The sequence below is a fragment of the Gymnoscopelus braueri genome, assembly GCF_963280865.1.
Source record: "Gymnoscopelus braueri genome assembly, chromosome: 22".
In the NCBI taxonomy this organism is placed as follows: Eukaryota; Metazoa; Chordata; class Actinopteri; order Myctophiformes; family Myctophidae; genus Gymnoscopelus; species Gymnoscopelus braueri.
Window position 1 is genome coordinate 11,030,961 of NC_137624.1, and position 18,345 is coordinate 11,049,305.

The window sequence follows — 18,345 nt, forward strand, 5'->3', positions numbered from 1 at the left end:
AGCTACAGCCGATCAACGGTAAACAGTGATCAGCGAGGAGAAAAACAACAACCAGAGAAAATCGAGTTTTAAACAGGATCCCAGACAGGAAGCGGATACGATCGAAAAAACCGGAACCCGAATAATTCCGTTTCCGACCGGAAACCGGAAACGGAAATGGATCAAAAAAATTCGGAAAGTGCACCTGGGGCACTTAACATGGGAATCGGCGGTTCGCGTAGATCTACGCGACTGGCACGCTGCGGCTTTAAATAGGTTCGCGTAGATCTACGCGACTGGCATGCAATGTGTTAATATTAACAAAATCGTTGTGTTTTCCAGTTATTTGGGCGCCCACTTTGTTCAGCAGCGGTGCTATATATCCCCTCTACCACCCCAAAAGAACCACTGACGAACCACCATTCTTTGTGTGCATGCAAACGAGAATGTTGAACCCACCCATGCCATGTCCTTTGCCTCAAAGCAGGTACAAATTAACCCGTATAGGGGGTCCATTTGGTTCCATGTGTACACTCTTTGAGTAACATTAACACTGTGGATTGCATTGTGTATTTTCTTGACGTTCATTAGCAGACGCTGGGGTTCATTAAAATTAGCCACAACAAATTTGACTGTGATTTAGTAAGCCGGTAGGCTTCTGAGTCTGCAGACCATCTCTAGTGGCTAGTATGTTGACATATGCTCTGTGATCTGAAAACACCGCTGTTTCTGACTTGCACAGTGAAAGACTTTGGGCTGGTTTTATCCGTTGAGGAGCACAAGGAAAGTATTTATATGAATATTTCCAGAATCTAAGAAGGGCAAGAACATCCAAGCGCTACTGTGCAGGGAAACAGAGAGAGAGGGTGGGGTGGAGGGGGGGGGGGGTAAGAATGAGCGTAAAAGAGGCCACGGGGATAGAATTGTTCATGCTGAGAGTGACCATGCAATCTCTGTCGATTCTTGGATGCACTTCAAAGGCACACTTCACACACCACTCACATAATGCACCCAGCATACACTGTAAAAATGGACCCAAAAAATGGTCGATTTGCACAATCTCAGAGTTAAAAGCGCACTCAGGATTTTACAAGTATAGCTTCTGAGAGCCACTCCACCACTCCAGGGCATGATGATGCTGCTACGAATGTTGGCCCGAGTCATGCACACATGCACACACGCACACACTCTCAAAGCATCCCTCATGCACAAACTCACCATGGCTTTTTCTCTGATGCTGCTGTGTGCTGTATGCGTGCGTGCGCGCACACACACACACACACACACACACACACACACACACACACACACACACACACACACACACACACACACACACACACACACACACACACACACACACACACCGTCACGCACCCCCGTCATTCACCATGCTTTGTGTTCTGCTGAGGCCTCTGTCGGCCGTGACTGACAGCATGACAGGGGGACTTGGTTATGAGTCATGCCTGGGCTGGTGGCCTCACAGCTGGGTACCTCCACCAACACACCTGGGTACCCTGACTGTCAGGCCAGAGCCAGTCTGACAGAGAGACACAGAGAGAGAGAGAGAGAGTGGTGAGATGAGATGAGATTATTCAAAATATAGCATATTGAAAATGTATGATGTATGGCAAAGTCCGATTTAATTTGTTTGTAAAGAGAGGTCTGTGTGATACGGAGTGATTTTGTCAAAAATGGGAGTGGCCGAGAGCCAAAAGATGCAAATGTTTGATGTTTGTTTCAGGAGGGATTCTGTTGGAAACTGGAGTTGTGTTCACATCACCAAGAACGGATACTATAACCTTGGCGTCTTTGGGCAAATGGTCTATACAAATATATTCACATTTAATACACATAAATAGAGATATCAGAAGAATTCCAAAAACAAGCTCACAATGCGATGCATTGTGAGCTTGTACATATTCTTGCTTGTTTTGGGTGACACCATATTGTATGACAAAGTAGCCAAACTAGGGCTTAAGTGGTTACCATGTTGTTCAGAAAAGAAGTCATGTGCAAGGGTGTGACTTCATTCAACACAGTAAAACAACAATAGTGTTAAATCATTTGTTTGTAATTCCGCATTACATTTGTAGACTGAATTTAATTAAGAGTGAGGATTTCTGCTGTGAACAATCAACTACAGTACTGTATAGTGTCCAGCTTAATTGTTACAAGAGCTCATTGATTGATTCAAATGGGAACAGAGAGTCAACTCTTGATTGAGTTCCAAAGCAACAACAGGCTACAATTTACAATTTAGGCATTCAGCAGACACTCTTATCCAGAACGCCTTACAAGTGTGAAATCTAGAGTAAGCCGAGTAATGCTTACTGTCATGAACTTAGTCAACAAACGACAGGCCAAACAGTGTCTCAGGGTCCACAGCGGAGGACACACATGCTACATTGAGCTGATTGCCAGTGGTGGAAAGTAACTAAATACAGTTACTCAAGTACTGTACTTAAGTACAATTTTGAGGTACTTTTACTTTACTGGAGTATTTCCAATTGTCTATACTTTTACTTCTGCTCCACTACATCTCAGAGGCAAATATTGTACTTTTACTCCACTACAATTATTTGAAAACTTTAGATACTAGTTACTTTACTGCAGATATAAACGATTACATTCTAAAACATACATTAACCACTTTAGCTCTGCTATTTTCAAACATTTTAGTACTTTTACTTTTGGTACTTTAAGTACAATTTGATACCAACTTTTGTACTCAAGTAATTTTTGAATTCCGGGCTTTTACTTGTAACAGAGTACTTTTACATTGCATTATTGATACTTGAGTAAAACATTTGAGTTATTTTTCCACCACTGCTTAAACCCTATATATACGTACTTAGTTGACCAGGATCCCCCAGGGCTCTAGGTCCCGAGGTTTTTCTCAACACCAAATAGCCGATCTACAAAGATTTGTGGAATGAGAGATAACCTGGAGACAGATAGAAACTCTAGCTGCTCTAGCAGAGAGCACCTATAACCTCAGTGCACCTGCCCACAAATTACTGTCAACACACACACAACTGTGACGGCACAATTGACGCACACAAACACTGGCACAGGCATGGAAACATAAGGTACCGACACGGACACATGCTTTCTGTTTATTATGCATATACACACGCGTGTCCATACATAGTACACATAGTACATACGCTCATTAACACACACACACACACACACACACACACACACACACACGCACACGCACACGCACACGCACACACCCTGCTGGCACCGGGGCCACACAGACACAGCTCAATGGAGCAGGGATCAGGCCAACACCTGCTGCCTGGCAGGCAGAACGACCCATCGTTCCCCTCACTTCCTCTTCCTCAAACACACACACACACACACACACACACACACACACACACACACACACACACACACACACACACACACACACACACACACACACACACACACACAATCTCTCTCTCTCACACACAAATACATTCTCCATCTCTTTAATTTCTCTGACCTCTTCTATGCGGTTGACAAAACAATAATAACACAAAAATATCCCCAGAAAGAATAAATACATGAATACAGTTATAGTTAGGTTGAGGTGACCTGGAGCCAAGTATAGCTTTAATTCATTTGACAGTTTATTTACTGTAGTTAATTGAAAAGCACTTAAATGCCATTGTTTTTCATTTGGTTTGTTTTATTTTAGACATGTATACAGGAGAAGGTCATCTGGGACCGGACCGTTGCTTGTTCTTGAATAAAATGTTTCTCCTGTACCGTGAAGGTTGGCACAGTGGGTGGGCTTATTTTTATTGTTGATGTGTACTTTTTTGCCTATACGCACCTGTCTTAAGACTTATTCTAGATGTGTAAAAGTCTTTTAACATAAATATATACACAAAAGATATTGTTTTATTGATTTCTTTAGACATGTTTCCCTTTATAGTAATAGCAACATACTGTACACAACATGCCTTGTTCGGTAGCCTATATCAATGGTTTGGTTACTACCCAACAGTTAAATCCTTAATTCATCCATTTGCAACTCTGAGCGTGTACTTGAGCGTGTACTAACTTAACCAAATTCCCTTCCGGTCCATGCGGTTATATTTGTACACTCTCAGTGTGTAAGGACCTTCCTGTGCGATAATGAATGCATGTGAGCCGGAGCTGGAGTCGTGGAGCATGGTGGTGTTTGGTGGCACATGTGGCATTCACTGTGTGCTCATCTTTAGCTCATTATGGAGCTCAAGAGTCCCCAGGCATTACAATATAATGGTCACATCCAGAGAACCAGACGAAAGGGCTGCTGGTGGGCCAAGGAGCACGCCGCAAACATGCACATGCACACGCACACAGTGGTGTAAAGTAACCAAGTACATTTACTCGAGTACTGTACTTAAGTACAATTTTGAGGTACTTTTACTTTACTGGAGTATATCCAATTTTCAGTACTTTTACTTCTACTCCGCTACATCTCAGAGGCAAGTATTGTACTTTTACTCCACTACAATTATTTGAAAACTTTAGTTCCTAGTTACTTTGCAGAAATAAATTATTCCATTATAAAACACACATTTACCACTTTAGCCCTATTTTATACCTAGGCTATTTGAAAATAGCAGATCTACAAGCTCACAAAGCGTCGCATCGCGACGTGTTGTGAGCTTGTAGATCTGCTATTTTCAAACATTTTAGTACTTTCACTTTCAGTACATTTTTTTCGGTACTTTTGTACTTTTACTCAAGTACATTTTTAATTCCAGACTTTTACTTGTAACAGAGTACTCCTACAGTACATTGCAGTATTGATACTTTTACTTAAGTAAAACATTTGAGTACTTTTTCCACCACTACTGCACGCACACGCACACGCATGCGCACACACACACACACACACACACACACACACACACACACACGCGCGCGCATACGAACAGTACTAGGTTTAGAGAATAGTCACCGCAAATGTAGTCTCTTGAGACAGACTGTTGGCTCACACAACTTTCAAATGCTTCCGCCTAACAGACAGCAGAAAACGAATAGAAAGGCGCTCGCCGCTCGGGCGGCGCAGTGGTAAAGTGCCTGCCCGCCACCGCGTGGAGGCTGGGGGTTCGAATCCACCGTGCTGCATTAGGCTTTGTCAAGCGTCTGTACGAAAAAACTATTGGCCCGTGGTCGGGCGAGGGAAGCCGGGCGGGGAGGGTGATATTTGTCACTGCACGTACTCCTACGGGCTGGGGGGCGGCGCCTAGTCAGCAGGGAGTGTTGGGCGGGAGCAGTGGTGGAAAAAGTACTCAAATGTTTTACTTAAGTAAAAGTATCAATACTGCAATGTACTCTGTTACAAGTAAAATTCAAAATCTACTTGAGTAAAAGTACAAAAGTATTGGTATCAAAATGTACTTAAAGTACCAAAAGTAAAAGTACTAAAATGTTTGAAAATAGCAGATCTACAAGATCGCGTTGTGAGCTTGTAGATCTACTATTTTCAAATAGCCTAGGTATAAAAAAATAGGGCTAAAGTGGACGGAGGCTCTACGTCCTCCCGGTGGGGGCTCCTCGCTGGCAGGTGAGTCAGTATAGGACACAACAGCAGTGACAACAACACACATGTGTGAGGTGGACGAATTCATTGGCATAACGACTATAAATTGGGGAGAAAAAGGGGTAAAAAGCAACAAAAAACTAGAAAAAGTGCTCCTCGGAGCACAGGTCTCCGCCAGGTCAGGTACGTTATTGTGGCCTCCTGGTGGCGCTATAATAGGCCAATGTGAAAAGGGTGCCATTTATTCTTAGGTCTTTCATGGCAATCAGACACTGCATTCATGATTTGATTCATTTTGTTCCAAAAATGTGTTTTACTAAATTAGACCTGCTGGTGACGCTATAACAGGCCAATGTGAAAAGGGCAGCATTTCTTCCTCGGCCTAGTGGGAATGTGCGTGTGAAAATTCACGGAAATCGCAAGCTGCGTGCATAGTTTGAGGCTTTTTCTTCAAAACGGACCAATCCTGCAAACTTTGGAAGCCAACCATAGGCAATGAGGATGGAATATGGGAAATCCGACGGATTCGTGTTGATCACATGACTATAGAGATACTGTGTACCGATTTGCATGACGTTTGGATAAAATCTGTAGGAGTAATGTAAAAAAAAAAGGGTTTTGCACAAATCGGCCTCCTGGTGGCGCTATAACAGGCCCATGTGAAAAAATTGGGGTAGAGGTTCTGAATTGGCATCCAGGGAGTGTGTGTGCATAGTTTCGGAGCGACCGGGCCAACGGTGCCGGAGATTAGCTGCTAACACACAGACAGGACGGACACACGGACGGACACACGGACACACACACGGACGGACGGACAGGGGCGAAAACATACTCTCTCGCCATGCCTTTCGGCCTGGCGGAGACAATAAGAAAAGGAGTAGAAAATAAAACCTACTGTAAGTAAGCATCATCTCTTTGGTACTTGCCCGTTGTGCCATGGTGTCTACTGGTCATGCCGCAGTGCTACTTAAATCTCAGCCAAGGGAGCATGCTGGTTGTCATGGCAACGACATGAGTATCCTCTGGGTTTGGATTGTGGGCGTTGCCACAGGTCATGAGTGGACGTTGGCTTTCGGGTGGAAACCTTGTATGTCCAAAACTGTCCCTTTTTTAATGCACTGTGAGCTTGTATTGGCCGTTTCCGCTATTCGCCGTTTAACACTCTTTTATGATGAAGTAGGGCAGTGGCTCTCAAACTTTTTCATGTCAAGGACCCCCCGATTGACACTTAATAGCCCGCGGACCCCCATTTGAAAAAACATGCCAAGTACCCTCATAAGAGAAGATGTTTACGGTGGTTTTCTAGCAGTGGTTTTCGACCATTTTAATTTCGAGGACCCCCAGTTTGACATGCATTAGGCTACGGACCCCCATTTAATGGCATTTCTATCTCTGGGACCCCAATTTATATTGTAAAATCAATGTTAATTTAACTCTGAGAGTGTGCAAATGGAACCAAATGGACCTGTTAGGGTCCATTTGGTTCCATTTGTACACTCTCTGAGTTACAGACCCATAAGGGTCAATTTGGTTCCTCACTATCTATTAACTGGGGACCCCTTGGAACTCCCCGGACCCCACTTTGAGAACCAACGAAGTAGGGCATTAATTTACCAAAAAAACTTAAAAATGTTAAATATGGGAGATACAAGGTTTCTGCCCGACAGCTACGATGGTGCTGGAGGCCACTTTACTGACACTTCCATTAGCCCGCAGGTACCATTACTGTATCATCTCCGATCCAGCTCACTGCAGGAAGATTCCTGCAACATACAGTATCTGTCATTATTGACTAGAGCTGCTGGGCAATTATATCGAGATGTCATGATATGAGATCACTGGTGGACAAAGTAGTCAACGCCAGTGTTAAAGTATAGACACTGTACTGCTGGTCAAATACTGTATGTCTTAACTACAAGTGAAAGTTACTTTTGTAAAATATTCAAATTTATACTTGATGTTCCAAAAGTATTTAAATCAGTTGCCAAAAAAATCCTTTAGGTTTAAAACTCCTTCTGACTGGAATAATCTACCTGTTCATATTCGGTCAATAATATACTTTCAATTGGTTAAAACTCAAGGTTACGAAGGTAACCCCGGTTTGTTTAAATTCGGAGTAACATACTCACTATGGGATATCAGCACCCCCCGGCGATGCACAGAGCTACATACAATAAACTCCCGGGCCATCTCATTGGCTGTGAAGGGTATGTCACGCGGACGGAAGTCCTAGGGGTATAAAACCCTCACGTGACTGTGGCTCCTCCTCTTTAACAACAGCTCTCTGCACGCAGATGCGCACAGAAAGTAGTGTTAGGTGAGTATGTTACTCCGAATTTAAACAAACCGCGGTTACCTTCGTAACCTCGAGTTTGTTGTCAATTCTCCGTAACATACTCACTATGGGATTCATAAACCCCCCTGGGGCTATAAGCCATACAACCCTCACAAACCCGCACGCCCACCAGCCCACGAGGCCCTGCCCCCACGGGCGCGACCTCCGGCCTCACGGGCGCCCCAGCCCTCCGGGCTAGGGTGCGGGACACAGAAAAAGTAGACCCTGACAGACCAAGTCTGCCTCATTCAACTAATGAAACAGACACGAGACTGCCCCATAAGTAAAACGAGGGAACAGGGCCTCCTCCCCCAGGACCCAGCCAACTGGCAGTCCCGAGGGGACCTAGGAGAAGGAAGTCAGGAAAAAGAACAAGGCTCCAGGCCTGTTCAATCCCCCTCTAACTAGAGACAACCGCTACACCCAGGACGGCGTGCGCCACTGATGACGCCGCCACGACCAGGCTGTACAAAATCGCAAAAGTCGATGGAGACGACCATTTTGCAGCCGCGCATATCACCTGAACCGAAACTCCACTGGAGAGGGCCCAGGATGTCGCCACGCCTCTAGTAGAGCGAGCCTTTAGTCCCTCTGGAACTGGGACGCCACCGCTAGCGTAGGCCAGCTTAATGGCATCCAAGGTCCATCTAGAAAACGTCGCCTGAGCAAACTGCCTTCCTCTGACCACCTTGGCCAAAGGAGACAAAAACTGCGTCGACAATCGGCCGGCCGCTGTTTTCTGACAGTACAGTAGAACTTTTAAAGTTCTCACCGGACAGAGACAGTGCAACCGTCTATCCTTCGCTGAAGCGAAAGGAGGTGGATGGAAAGCTACCAGCTCGACTTGGGCATGGGTCACCACCCCGTTCTGGGGAACGAGCGCCATGTCAGGTTCAAACAGAACCTTCCTGTCGCCGTCCGGGAACCTCATGCACTCCGAACTTACTGAGAGCGTGTGCATGTCACTGACCCGTTTAACTGTCTAGGGTGGCCGACCGGGGCCCCCAGGCTCCCCGCCCGGGGGCGAAGCGACGGCAGGGGTGACGGCGTCCCGGGCTCCGAGCCCCCCGAAGGAGGCTGGACCGGGCATCTCGTCTGCATTTGAGAGGACGAAGGCCCCGGGGGGCCTGCGACGCTCCAGCCGCGGACGGGTCCCCGCCTCCTTAGACAGGGCCACCAAGAGGACTCATCAAAGTTCAAACGGAGGGCGGCAGAGTGCATCTAGCACCACCGCCAGGACCCAATGCCGGGAAAAGAGGCCTGTTAACCGGCCTGGCTCGCCTGGCGCCGCCCATGAAAACGACGCACCAGATGCTGGCCAACCGTCTTGCCATCGAAACCCTCGTGACAAGTGGAGAAGGCCCCCAGGTACATCTCAACCGTCGAGAAGGTCAGCCTGATTTAACCTGTTTTGCAGGAAAAAGAGGATGCTGCGCAACTGAACCTGGCCACCACCGACGGCGACTGTTCCAGACCCCAAGACACAAAAGAAAATCCATTTTATGTCGTAAGCAGCTCTCGTGGCACCGGCCCTGGACCCCTGTATAGTAGCTACCACGTCAGGGGACAGTCCACACAAACCCAAAGTCGCCCTCTCACGGACCAGACCCACAGGTCTAGGTCCTGATGGCGGGGTGTAAGATCTGATGCTGCGGCGCGTCGCACCACAGCGTCCACTCAGATCGCCAGCTAGCTTTTCCAACACTGGAGAGGCCAGGCCTCCCTGCTCGTTGACATAGCACATGGTCGTGGTGTTGTTGGTTCTGATCAGGACATGACAACCTCAAAACTGAGCCTTGCAAAGTCTGACCATCAGAAAAGACCGTCATCAGCTCCAGGTAGTTGATGTGGGCCGTCTGTAGACTGGGACCCCACACCCCCCTGGCCGAGCGGCCCTCGTGGACGACACCTCACCCCGTGAGGCTGGCGTCCGTGGTAATGACCCTCCGCGAGACCACAGCCCCCATTCTGACCCCTTGGACAGCAGGGCTGCGTCTGACCACGGTCTAAGCGTGTCCACACACCGTGGGGATACCCGGACCTCCCGATAACCTCAGGTGGATGACATTCCAAGAGCCCGCCCCGCATCCACCTCTGGAGAAAGGTCACCTGTGGGGCTTGTCCAAACGAAACAGGTGTATGGCCGAAGTCATGAGACCCGCCACCTGCATGCACAGCCTGTATGTGACTTGTCGCCTCACGCGAGAAGACCACAGGCCGAAAAGCTGTCTATCCCGTCCCGGGACAGACGCGCCGTGAGCCTGGTCCAGCCCAGCAAGATCCCCATGAAAGTGGTCCGCTGAGACGGGACCAAGACGCTCGACGGACATTGATGGTGAAAAACCCCGCGACGTCAAGTGGGGAAACGGCCACGTCTGTGTGCCGCGCCACCTCCTGACTGCGGTGGATAGAAAGGAATGTGGAAATAAGCATCCTTGAGGTCGATGCTGGTCCACCAATCCCCTTGACGCCCCGTCCGCAGCAGCGACGCGGTCGTCAAAATCCGGAATTTTGAAAAACCGTCAGGTATTTGTTGAGACCCTTCGTATTCAGAGAGGGTCATACGCCCCCCCCCCCCCCCCCTTCTTTTCCACCAGAACATTTTTGAATAGAAAACCTTCCAGTTGGTTCTGATTCAAGATAGTTTTCTGACAGCGCCCCCGCTCAGGAGAGAGAGAACCTCCTCTCTCAGAGACCTGGCTGCATTACCTCCCGCATGAGAGAAACAACACCTTGTCCGACATAGGAGTTTATGCATAAAGGCACGTGGAAAACACACCAGTACAACCAACGTGTGATGTTGTTGATAAGGGGAGCTGACCAGTACAACCACAGCGTGTCACTGCTGTACGCAAACTCTGAAACAAGCTGCGCACTGAGCGAGCGAGTTAGGAGGGGGCTCCGATGTCACCCAGTCCCGTGGACAACGCGCACGTTTCCAACAGGACCGGTGATGTCGTCACGTGATCCAGCGGGCCCGCACGTGCGGCGCCCGTTAGAAACCGTGGAAGGGTAGCGGTGGTAGGTGGCCACCGCAGTGTAGCCTTAGCGGGCTGGCTATATATAGGCTTTGGGCCCTGTATAGACAAATCCCCCAGTAGTATTTGCCATGTCGGGAACTGTGCATGACAGACACTATGGGCTTATAAAGAGGGGTTATCGGCGCTGGGGGACCGCCTGGAAAACCATTTTATGCGTGGCGCCCGCTAGAGACAGTGAAGATACCAAAAGCCTGGTCGGGAGACTCGGGGAAGTCACGTGACCGAACACGGAAGCCTTCCGCGGTGTCCACATCCGCCCTGCCTTGCCTGCCTGGTCGTCAACATCCTGTCCCGGTCTGTCGGTCGCGCTGGAAGTGACGACAGAAAGGCCCTCCCCGAAGGAGGCGTTCTGCCGCCCTCCAGAGGTGAACGTGGCACAGTACACAGAAGGTTGCTGACACGACAAGCCCTCCGATCCGCCATTGTGGCGCAACTGTGGGTCCGAGCGGCCATTTTGTGCCGAGCGGTCGTTTGTGAGCCTCTCGTCCCACAGTGGCGTTTTGACGCCCCCTGGTGGACGAGAGGCAAAACTGGTTTGATTCTGGTACACTTTTTTGGCTTTGGGCCCTGTATAGACAATTATCCCAGTAGTATTTGCCATGCCGTGGACCCGTGCATGACAGATACTATGGGCTTATAAAGAGGGGTTATCGGCGCTGGGGGACCGCCTGGGAACCCCCATGTGTTGATACCTCTTGACAGGGGTTGAGACAGGTAGAGAAGGTATCCCAACAGTGTCTACCATGCTGTGAAACCAGGCATGATAGGCACTTTTGGGCTTATAACAGGGGCTTAAAAACAGGGGCTGGATAATGTGCTTATGAATTTTGAAACATGTGAAATGAAACAAAAAAGGAGGCACAGAATACGGTGTAACAGCATGAAACGTTTTCACATAGTCTTATGAAAAACCATCATGTGTCCCAATGGCGTCCTCCCTCCAAACAAGCAATTGTTTGGAGGGAGAGCTTCTGGATGAGCTTGCTCTTCTGTGTCTTCCTGTATGTGCCATTGGGGTTGAATAAGACCACACATTCCTCAACAACACGGTGTTCCAGCAGCTCGGGGAGCTTGACAAGTTGACTGTCCTCAACCAGGTTGATCACTGCTTTGAGAGCGCTTCTTTCCATTTCAGCAGCTCTTGCCTTGAGTTCCTCGCCGGGCTTCTCTATGCATGCATGCTTGGAAAATGTCAAACGTTTGCTCAAACTCACAGGTGCATGGAGGGATTTATTCTTACTGAACACTCGGTCCCGCAAGAAGATGTTTAACTTGTCCTCCTCTCCCGGCTGATTTAAAGTCCACAACAAGCTCATCACAGGCAGGCATGGCTGACTGTAGGGTGTGAAGTGTGGGTGAGGCTGGATTAAACGGGAAAGAGTCAAACTCATCCATGCATGCAATTAGGTTATGCACACACTGCTCATCCTCTCGCATGCGCTTCGGGCCACTTTCCATGTGTTTCCCCTTTGCTTTCTTTCGGGTGGCAAGAGAGTTGTGTGCCGCTCTTATGCGGGTCACATTGTTGACATTTCTGGAGTGGAACAGCAGTTGTTTTTCATTTTGGAGGATTGAGAGCCAGCCTGACTTCATTTTGCTGCCCTTGTTCATAGTACACTCAATCCACATGTCCCAGGCCATGTTGGAATAAGGGTTACCTGTGATGGACTGAGTGAAGTTAGAACGAAGGAAGGCAACCTGTTCAGCTGGGAGAGCTGTCAGCATCGCCCAGAAGTCAGGCAGCCACCTCCCATACTTGTTGTTGTCATATGCTACCATCCACGGCTGCATAGCACGCAGAGAGCTGACATACTCTTCCCAGTTGCAGATATGGACTGCACATTCTGCATTAGTGCATCTGTGTCATGGACAGGAAGTCCCTCCAGTAGTCTGCCATGTCACACTGACCTCTACATGGGAGAAAAGGTTGGTGATGAGATCCTGGAGATCAACATCATCCTCCAGAGCTGAATGAGCAGCAGCACGGGCTTCCTGGGAGAGACTTGTATTCCTCAGAATATCAAGATTTTTTTCCTGTCTTTTTTTGGCTTGTTCCAGTTTATTAGAATTGAATAGGGTCAACCTACATGCTTCATGGACACATTTTCCAACCGGACGTTTATCCCAATCGACAGTTGTATAGACATGTCCAAACTTGTCAAGGCCACTCCATAACAGTGCCTTTTGTTTTATGTTTTCCCATCTCTGGGTTGACTTAATGGTATCTGTGGCTTCATTACACAGACTACCACACTGGAGAATACATGACTGTCTATCTGTCCCTGTTGGTATATTATTTTCTTCCATATTCAAGCAGCTATGTATGCTGCATGCACACTGTCTTTACAGAACAAATGTGTAGCTCCTCTCACTGTGGGCTCAAAAGAATGACTGAGGCAACATTTAGGATAGCAGCAGCACTAAACAAGCAGCATGTGCTAATCAAGGTGTTGTGGGCTTGTACAGTAGATCTGCTATTTTCACAATATCTATATGTGGAACAGAATCAAACAAATTGGGGGTTGTTCCCCAGTTCAAATATGATTGTTCACAGTACTAGATGGCAGCCATCTTGAATATTGCGGTCAAAACAAAGTTGTATGATTAAAACGGTGTCAGATTTTTTGAATCCTCATGGTTGACTTGTATGGAAAAGTGCCTTCATACATGATTCTAGGTCATCCAGATGAAAAGTTAATTTTTATTTTGAATTTGGCTGTCTAGCAAAAAATGCCGGGATTTTTGGGAGGGACCTGGGGGCAAAATCTTTTCTAAAGAGTCCATAGAGGTCAAATCAATCGTCAAAACATCCTTGCCAAAGGATGGTCACAGAACCTCACTGTGTGACCCGACTCCGCTTTGGGTTAAAGCTGGTTTCCCGATCAAAATAAATCTAATCCACTGTAGTATGTATTAATAGCCGTGCTGCATCTGCTGCAGAGAAGCTGAAAGAGGAGGAGCCACAGTCACGTGAGGGTTTTATACCCCTAGGACTTCCGTCCGCGTGACATACCCTTCACAGCCAATAAGATGGCCCGGGAGTTTATTGTATGTAGCTCTGTGCATCGCCGGGGGGCGCTGATATCCCATAGTGAGTATGTTACGGAGAATTGACAACAAACTGTCTTCTCACCTTGAGATTACCTGTTTATGTTTTGAACATAATAATAATCATCATTATAACAGCTCTATGATGCAATGATTCATATACAGTACGTGCTCTGTGTACTGTTGTTGTTGATGATGATGATGTTGTGTTATTGTCGTATGTTTTGATTTGTTTAGTTTTTTGTCTGGTTGATGCTGTTTGAATTGTCTGTTAAATATCTCTGCTGTCGGGCAGAAACCTCCAAAATGTTCGTTTTTCAGGAAATGAAAAAAACTAAACAAAAAGTGGAGTTAGGAGGTTTTGTCCATCAGAACAGCTGAATGGACCTCCACGCTCACAATGAGGTTGGAGGTCAAAAGGGGGTGGAGCCTGGAGTCAGCAAAACCAGCTAACTCCACCCCCCTTTGGTGGTGTTAGCTGGTTTAGCAGAAAGTTTGAGGATCCAATGGAGTTAGCTGGTTTTGTCAGAAGCGCTTTTTAATGCTTTTCATTGCTTCAATATTTGTTTTACCAACACACAGACGTAAAGGGTGTTCAAAGGCCCTGATTTATGGAAAAAAAAGCAAAAGCGTCAAAATGTAGTTAGCTGGTTTCTGCCGGACAGCAACGATATGTTATCTTAATGTATGATCTGCTATTTTCACTATGTGAGGGTTGTGGTGGGAGAATTCATAGAAATGTCGTGGAGTCAAAATTACAATATTTGTCTTAGAAATGTAATGGAGTGAATGAGTGAAAGTTTCCCAAATAAAGTACTATACAGTGCTTTAAAAATGTACTCAAGTATTATTGTTCACCAGACCACCACTGTGTGAGACCGGATTCAAAAATAGCCTGATCTACAAGCTCACGCTGCGAGCGATTTGTACATCTCGTGTTGCACGCGGACACGAGCATCAGTAATGTGTGTTATTATTGGTCTCTCTCAGGAGCCCCAGCTGGGCTTGATCAGAGCCCAGCTGGTATCCAAGTAGCACTCATCTCCTACGGTTCCTCTCCTCTTGATCCACAGCCATCTAGAGGCCCTCTCAGCAGCCTCCATGGAGGATCTGATGGCTCTCCTTTTGAGTACCGGCAGTGGTGTAAAGTAACTAAGTACATGTACTCAAGTACTGTAGCCTACTTAAGTACAATTTTGAGGTATTTTTTACTTTACTGGAGTATTTCCAATTTTCAATACTTTTACTTCTACTCCACTACTGTACTGTGGCAAGTATTATTCTTTTACTCCACAAAAATTATTTGAAAACTTAAGTTACTAGTTACTTTGTAGATTTTGATTATTAATACATAACACACTAACCAGCCGTATATATATTTCGGCCATTTGAAAATAACTGATCTACAAGCTCACAATGCGTCGCGATGCGACGCATTGTGAGCTTGTAGATCGGCTATTTTCAAAAGATCTTTTATACATTTTGAACTTGAAATGGGACATTCTGCACAATGAGTACTTTTACTTTTGGTACTTAAAGTACATTTTGATACCAATGCTTTGGTACTTCTACTCAAGTACATTCTTAATTCCAGACTTTTACTACGTAAAAGAGTATTTCAACATTGCAGTATTGATACTTATGAGTACAGCTCATGCCCACATGACGTATAGGCCTACATATTCTCTGCAGGTTACCTACAACAGTACAGTCAGAGTTCGATTTGCTGGAAGGGATGGTGGGGAAGGGGATCCATGCCTTTGTTTTTGGTATCCCCCCCTCTGGTTTGGTGGGGATATGTTTTACCTCTGCTTCTGGCCAGACTGAATGCATTTCCTGTTGAGAAATGTAGACTGATATGTTTAATATTTATGTTTGATGATATCACAATCCAATCTTAATGTAATAAAAAAATGTATGTTAACCACATGAACTCGCCAATGACGTCTTTTGACGTCTTTTTTATTTATTTAAAAAAAAAGAAAATGTAATTTCTTTTTTACTTTTGGACACAACCAGGAGATAACGTTATCCAAAGATGTGTTTTACTATGTATTTTTGGCACAGTGAAACCCTCCGTGATTAGCAACCATCAGGGGATCGATCATACTAGAGATAAATATTCTGCACTTGTATGGAGGGGTTTCTACTCCATGCATTTGACTCCCAATATGTGCACACACTCCATACAGTATTTCTGCATTTGAAAGGATGACACACGTATGGTGTATATACCGTCTATGACGCCAGATCGGAATGTGTCGGCCTCTTCGACCCAATCCATATAGGGGCACCTAGGTACCACCTAAGCCCCATGTCACCAAGACTTGGTGACATGGCATCCCAAGGAGAGGATACAAGACTTTTTGGTTTGGCGTCACCTCAGAGATCAGTCGTTATTTATTATTTCTACAGCTGGACTGGACGTTTACTTCTGCGTGTCGAGCCCAGTCATCCAGATCGAGATCTCTGTGTAAAACATTAACGTTACAGTAACTTATTTATTGTCTCCATCTATGGGGATCTCCATACATAGGCTATTGCTGGCAAATATGCAAGGAAATGTTTTCGGATTTTTACGTATTTCCCCCGGAAAATCGGGGGGCGGCTGTAGAAAACATTCAGGGCATATTTGCCAGCAATAGCCTATATATGGAGATCCCCATAGATGGAGACAATAGACCTGCAAAGTCGTCATAGAGACCTAAACGTGCCATATGTACGGAGTCTGACATCAGCGAACCCTTCCCAGAAACTCCATGTATAGACATAACCATCACGTCCAGGACTGACGTCATGGTCCCATATTTGGGCATAACTAACATAGGCAGCTCCATATATGGAGACGTCTGACACTATCTGACATCACCATAGTGATGTCAGGACCGCAAGCCCAGCAGTATAAGAGAGGCTCGCTCGACACATCTCAGTAGTTCTGTTCCAGAGCGATTCCGAGAGACATTAATTACCTACAGAGAGAGAAGCATCAAAGAGAATCCAGTAATAGTTGGTTAGCACAGCCTAAAGCATATTCTCGAAGTGGCTTTGGATCTGGTTAACGAGTCAGCCGATTATAAGTTTTAACATGAAGAGGAGAGACATGAGTCTCACACAGAGCCTGGCTGCAGCTGGTCCTGACCACTTTGATTCTACAGGTCAGCTGACTGGTCTTCCTTGGGAGGTCCTGGAGGAGGTCTTTATGAACCTTCCTCCCCATCAGCTGGTCTGTGTTTGCAGATTAGTCTGCCGTGAATGGAAGGAACTGGTGGACAGTGTGTCTCTTTGGAGAGAGAGATGTCGACGAGACGGCTTTAAGCCCCGCGACTCCACCAAAGTACCCAGCGACTGGAGACTGTTCTACTTCCTGTGTAAGAAGAGACGCAATCTTCTGAAGAACCCACGAGGAGAACAAGAACTCAATGGCTGGCAGATTCTGGATAATGGTGGAGATAAGTGGAGATTGCATGGAGTTCCACATCCCGATGAGGCCGTCCAGAAAGTATTTGTGACGTATTTTGTAAGAATGTGCAGGAAGTCCCAGCTGATCACTTTGGAGAAAGAGGGTTACAACGACTCATTCATGGACAACTTCCAACCTGATATCACCATATCCGATTGGTATGCACCATGTTGGCTTTGTGAGAGTGAATATGAAATTTGTGTGGAGTTGCTGAATCAAAGAAAGGAGCCAGTACAGACATTTGCTCCTGCCCCGGTTCGCTTTAATCAGTGGAATGATCAACAATGGAATCAGATGACCCATGTGTTCAAGAACTATGGACCAGGAGTTCGATATATACATTTTCTTCATGGAGGTAGGAGGTATACACAATACTGGGACGGATGGTATGGAATCCGGGTCACCAACAGTTGCGTTCAGATCTGTCCATCATTGGACAGGTAGCTCTGTTAGATTTATCTGAATAGAGTGGGCCAGGGATGAGGTATTCATGTAGTCAGAAGCAGGAATTAGCACCTTCCTGGTAGCCTCTGGAAAAAAAAGTCAATGGGATTTCAGCGTTAAATTGTTGATTATAGCTGAAGATTTTACTCTGTGGCAAATACAAGTTCATGATACTCCCCCGCAAGATAATCTTCACAAATTAACCCCTGTTTTATGATTGAGGCTTAAATGCAATCAGCAGAATAGGTAGAGCTGGCTTGAGTTTGATCCCAGCTCCCCCTGAGTTAGTGTTGAAGTGTCTTTGAGCAAGACACTGAACCCCTAATTTCTCCCGATGAGCAGGTTGGTGCCTTGCATGGTTTCCTCCCCCATCGGTGTGTGTGTGTGTGTGTGTGTGTGTGTGTGTGTGTGTGTGTGTGTGTGTGTGTGTGTGTGTGTGTGTGTGTGTGTGTGTGTGTGTGTGTGTGTGTGTGTGTGTGTGTGTGTGTGTGTGTGTGAATGT

At 46.4% G+C, this 18,345-nt stretch overlaps 1 protein-coding gene across 1 annotated transcript; it reads left to right on the top strand.

Moving 5' to 3' along the window:
- Nucleotides 1–17,024: 17,024 nt before the first annotated feature.
- On the top strand, nucleotides 17,025–18,033 carry LOC308078823 (F-box only protein 6-like; the record flags this gene model as incomplete). The annotated part of the gene is made up of 1 exon (XM_080420169.1): nucleotides 17,025–18,033. The coding sequence occupies one exon, from the start codon at nucleotides 17,025–17,027 to the stop codon at nucleotides 17,841–17,843; it is 819 nt and encodes a 272-aa protein (XP_080276295.1). The 3' UTR covers nucleotides 17,844–18,033.
- Between the last annotated feature and the right edge of the window lie 312 nt (nucleotides 18,034–18,345).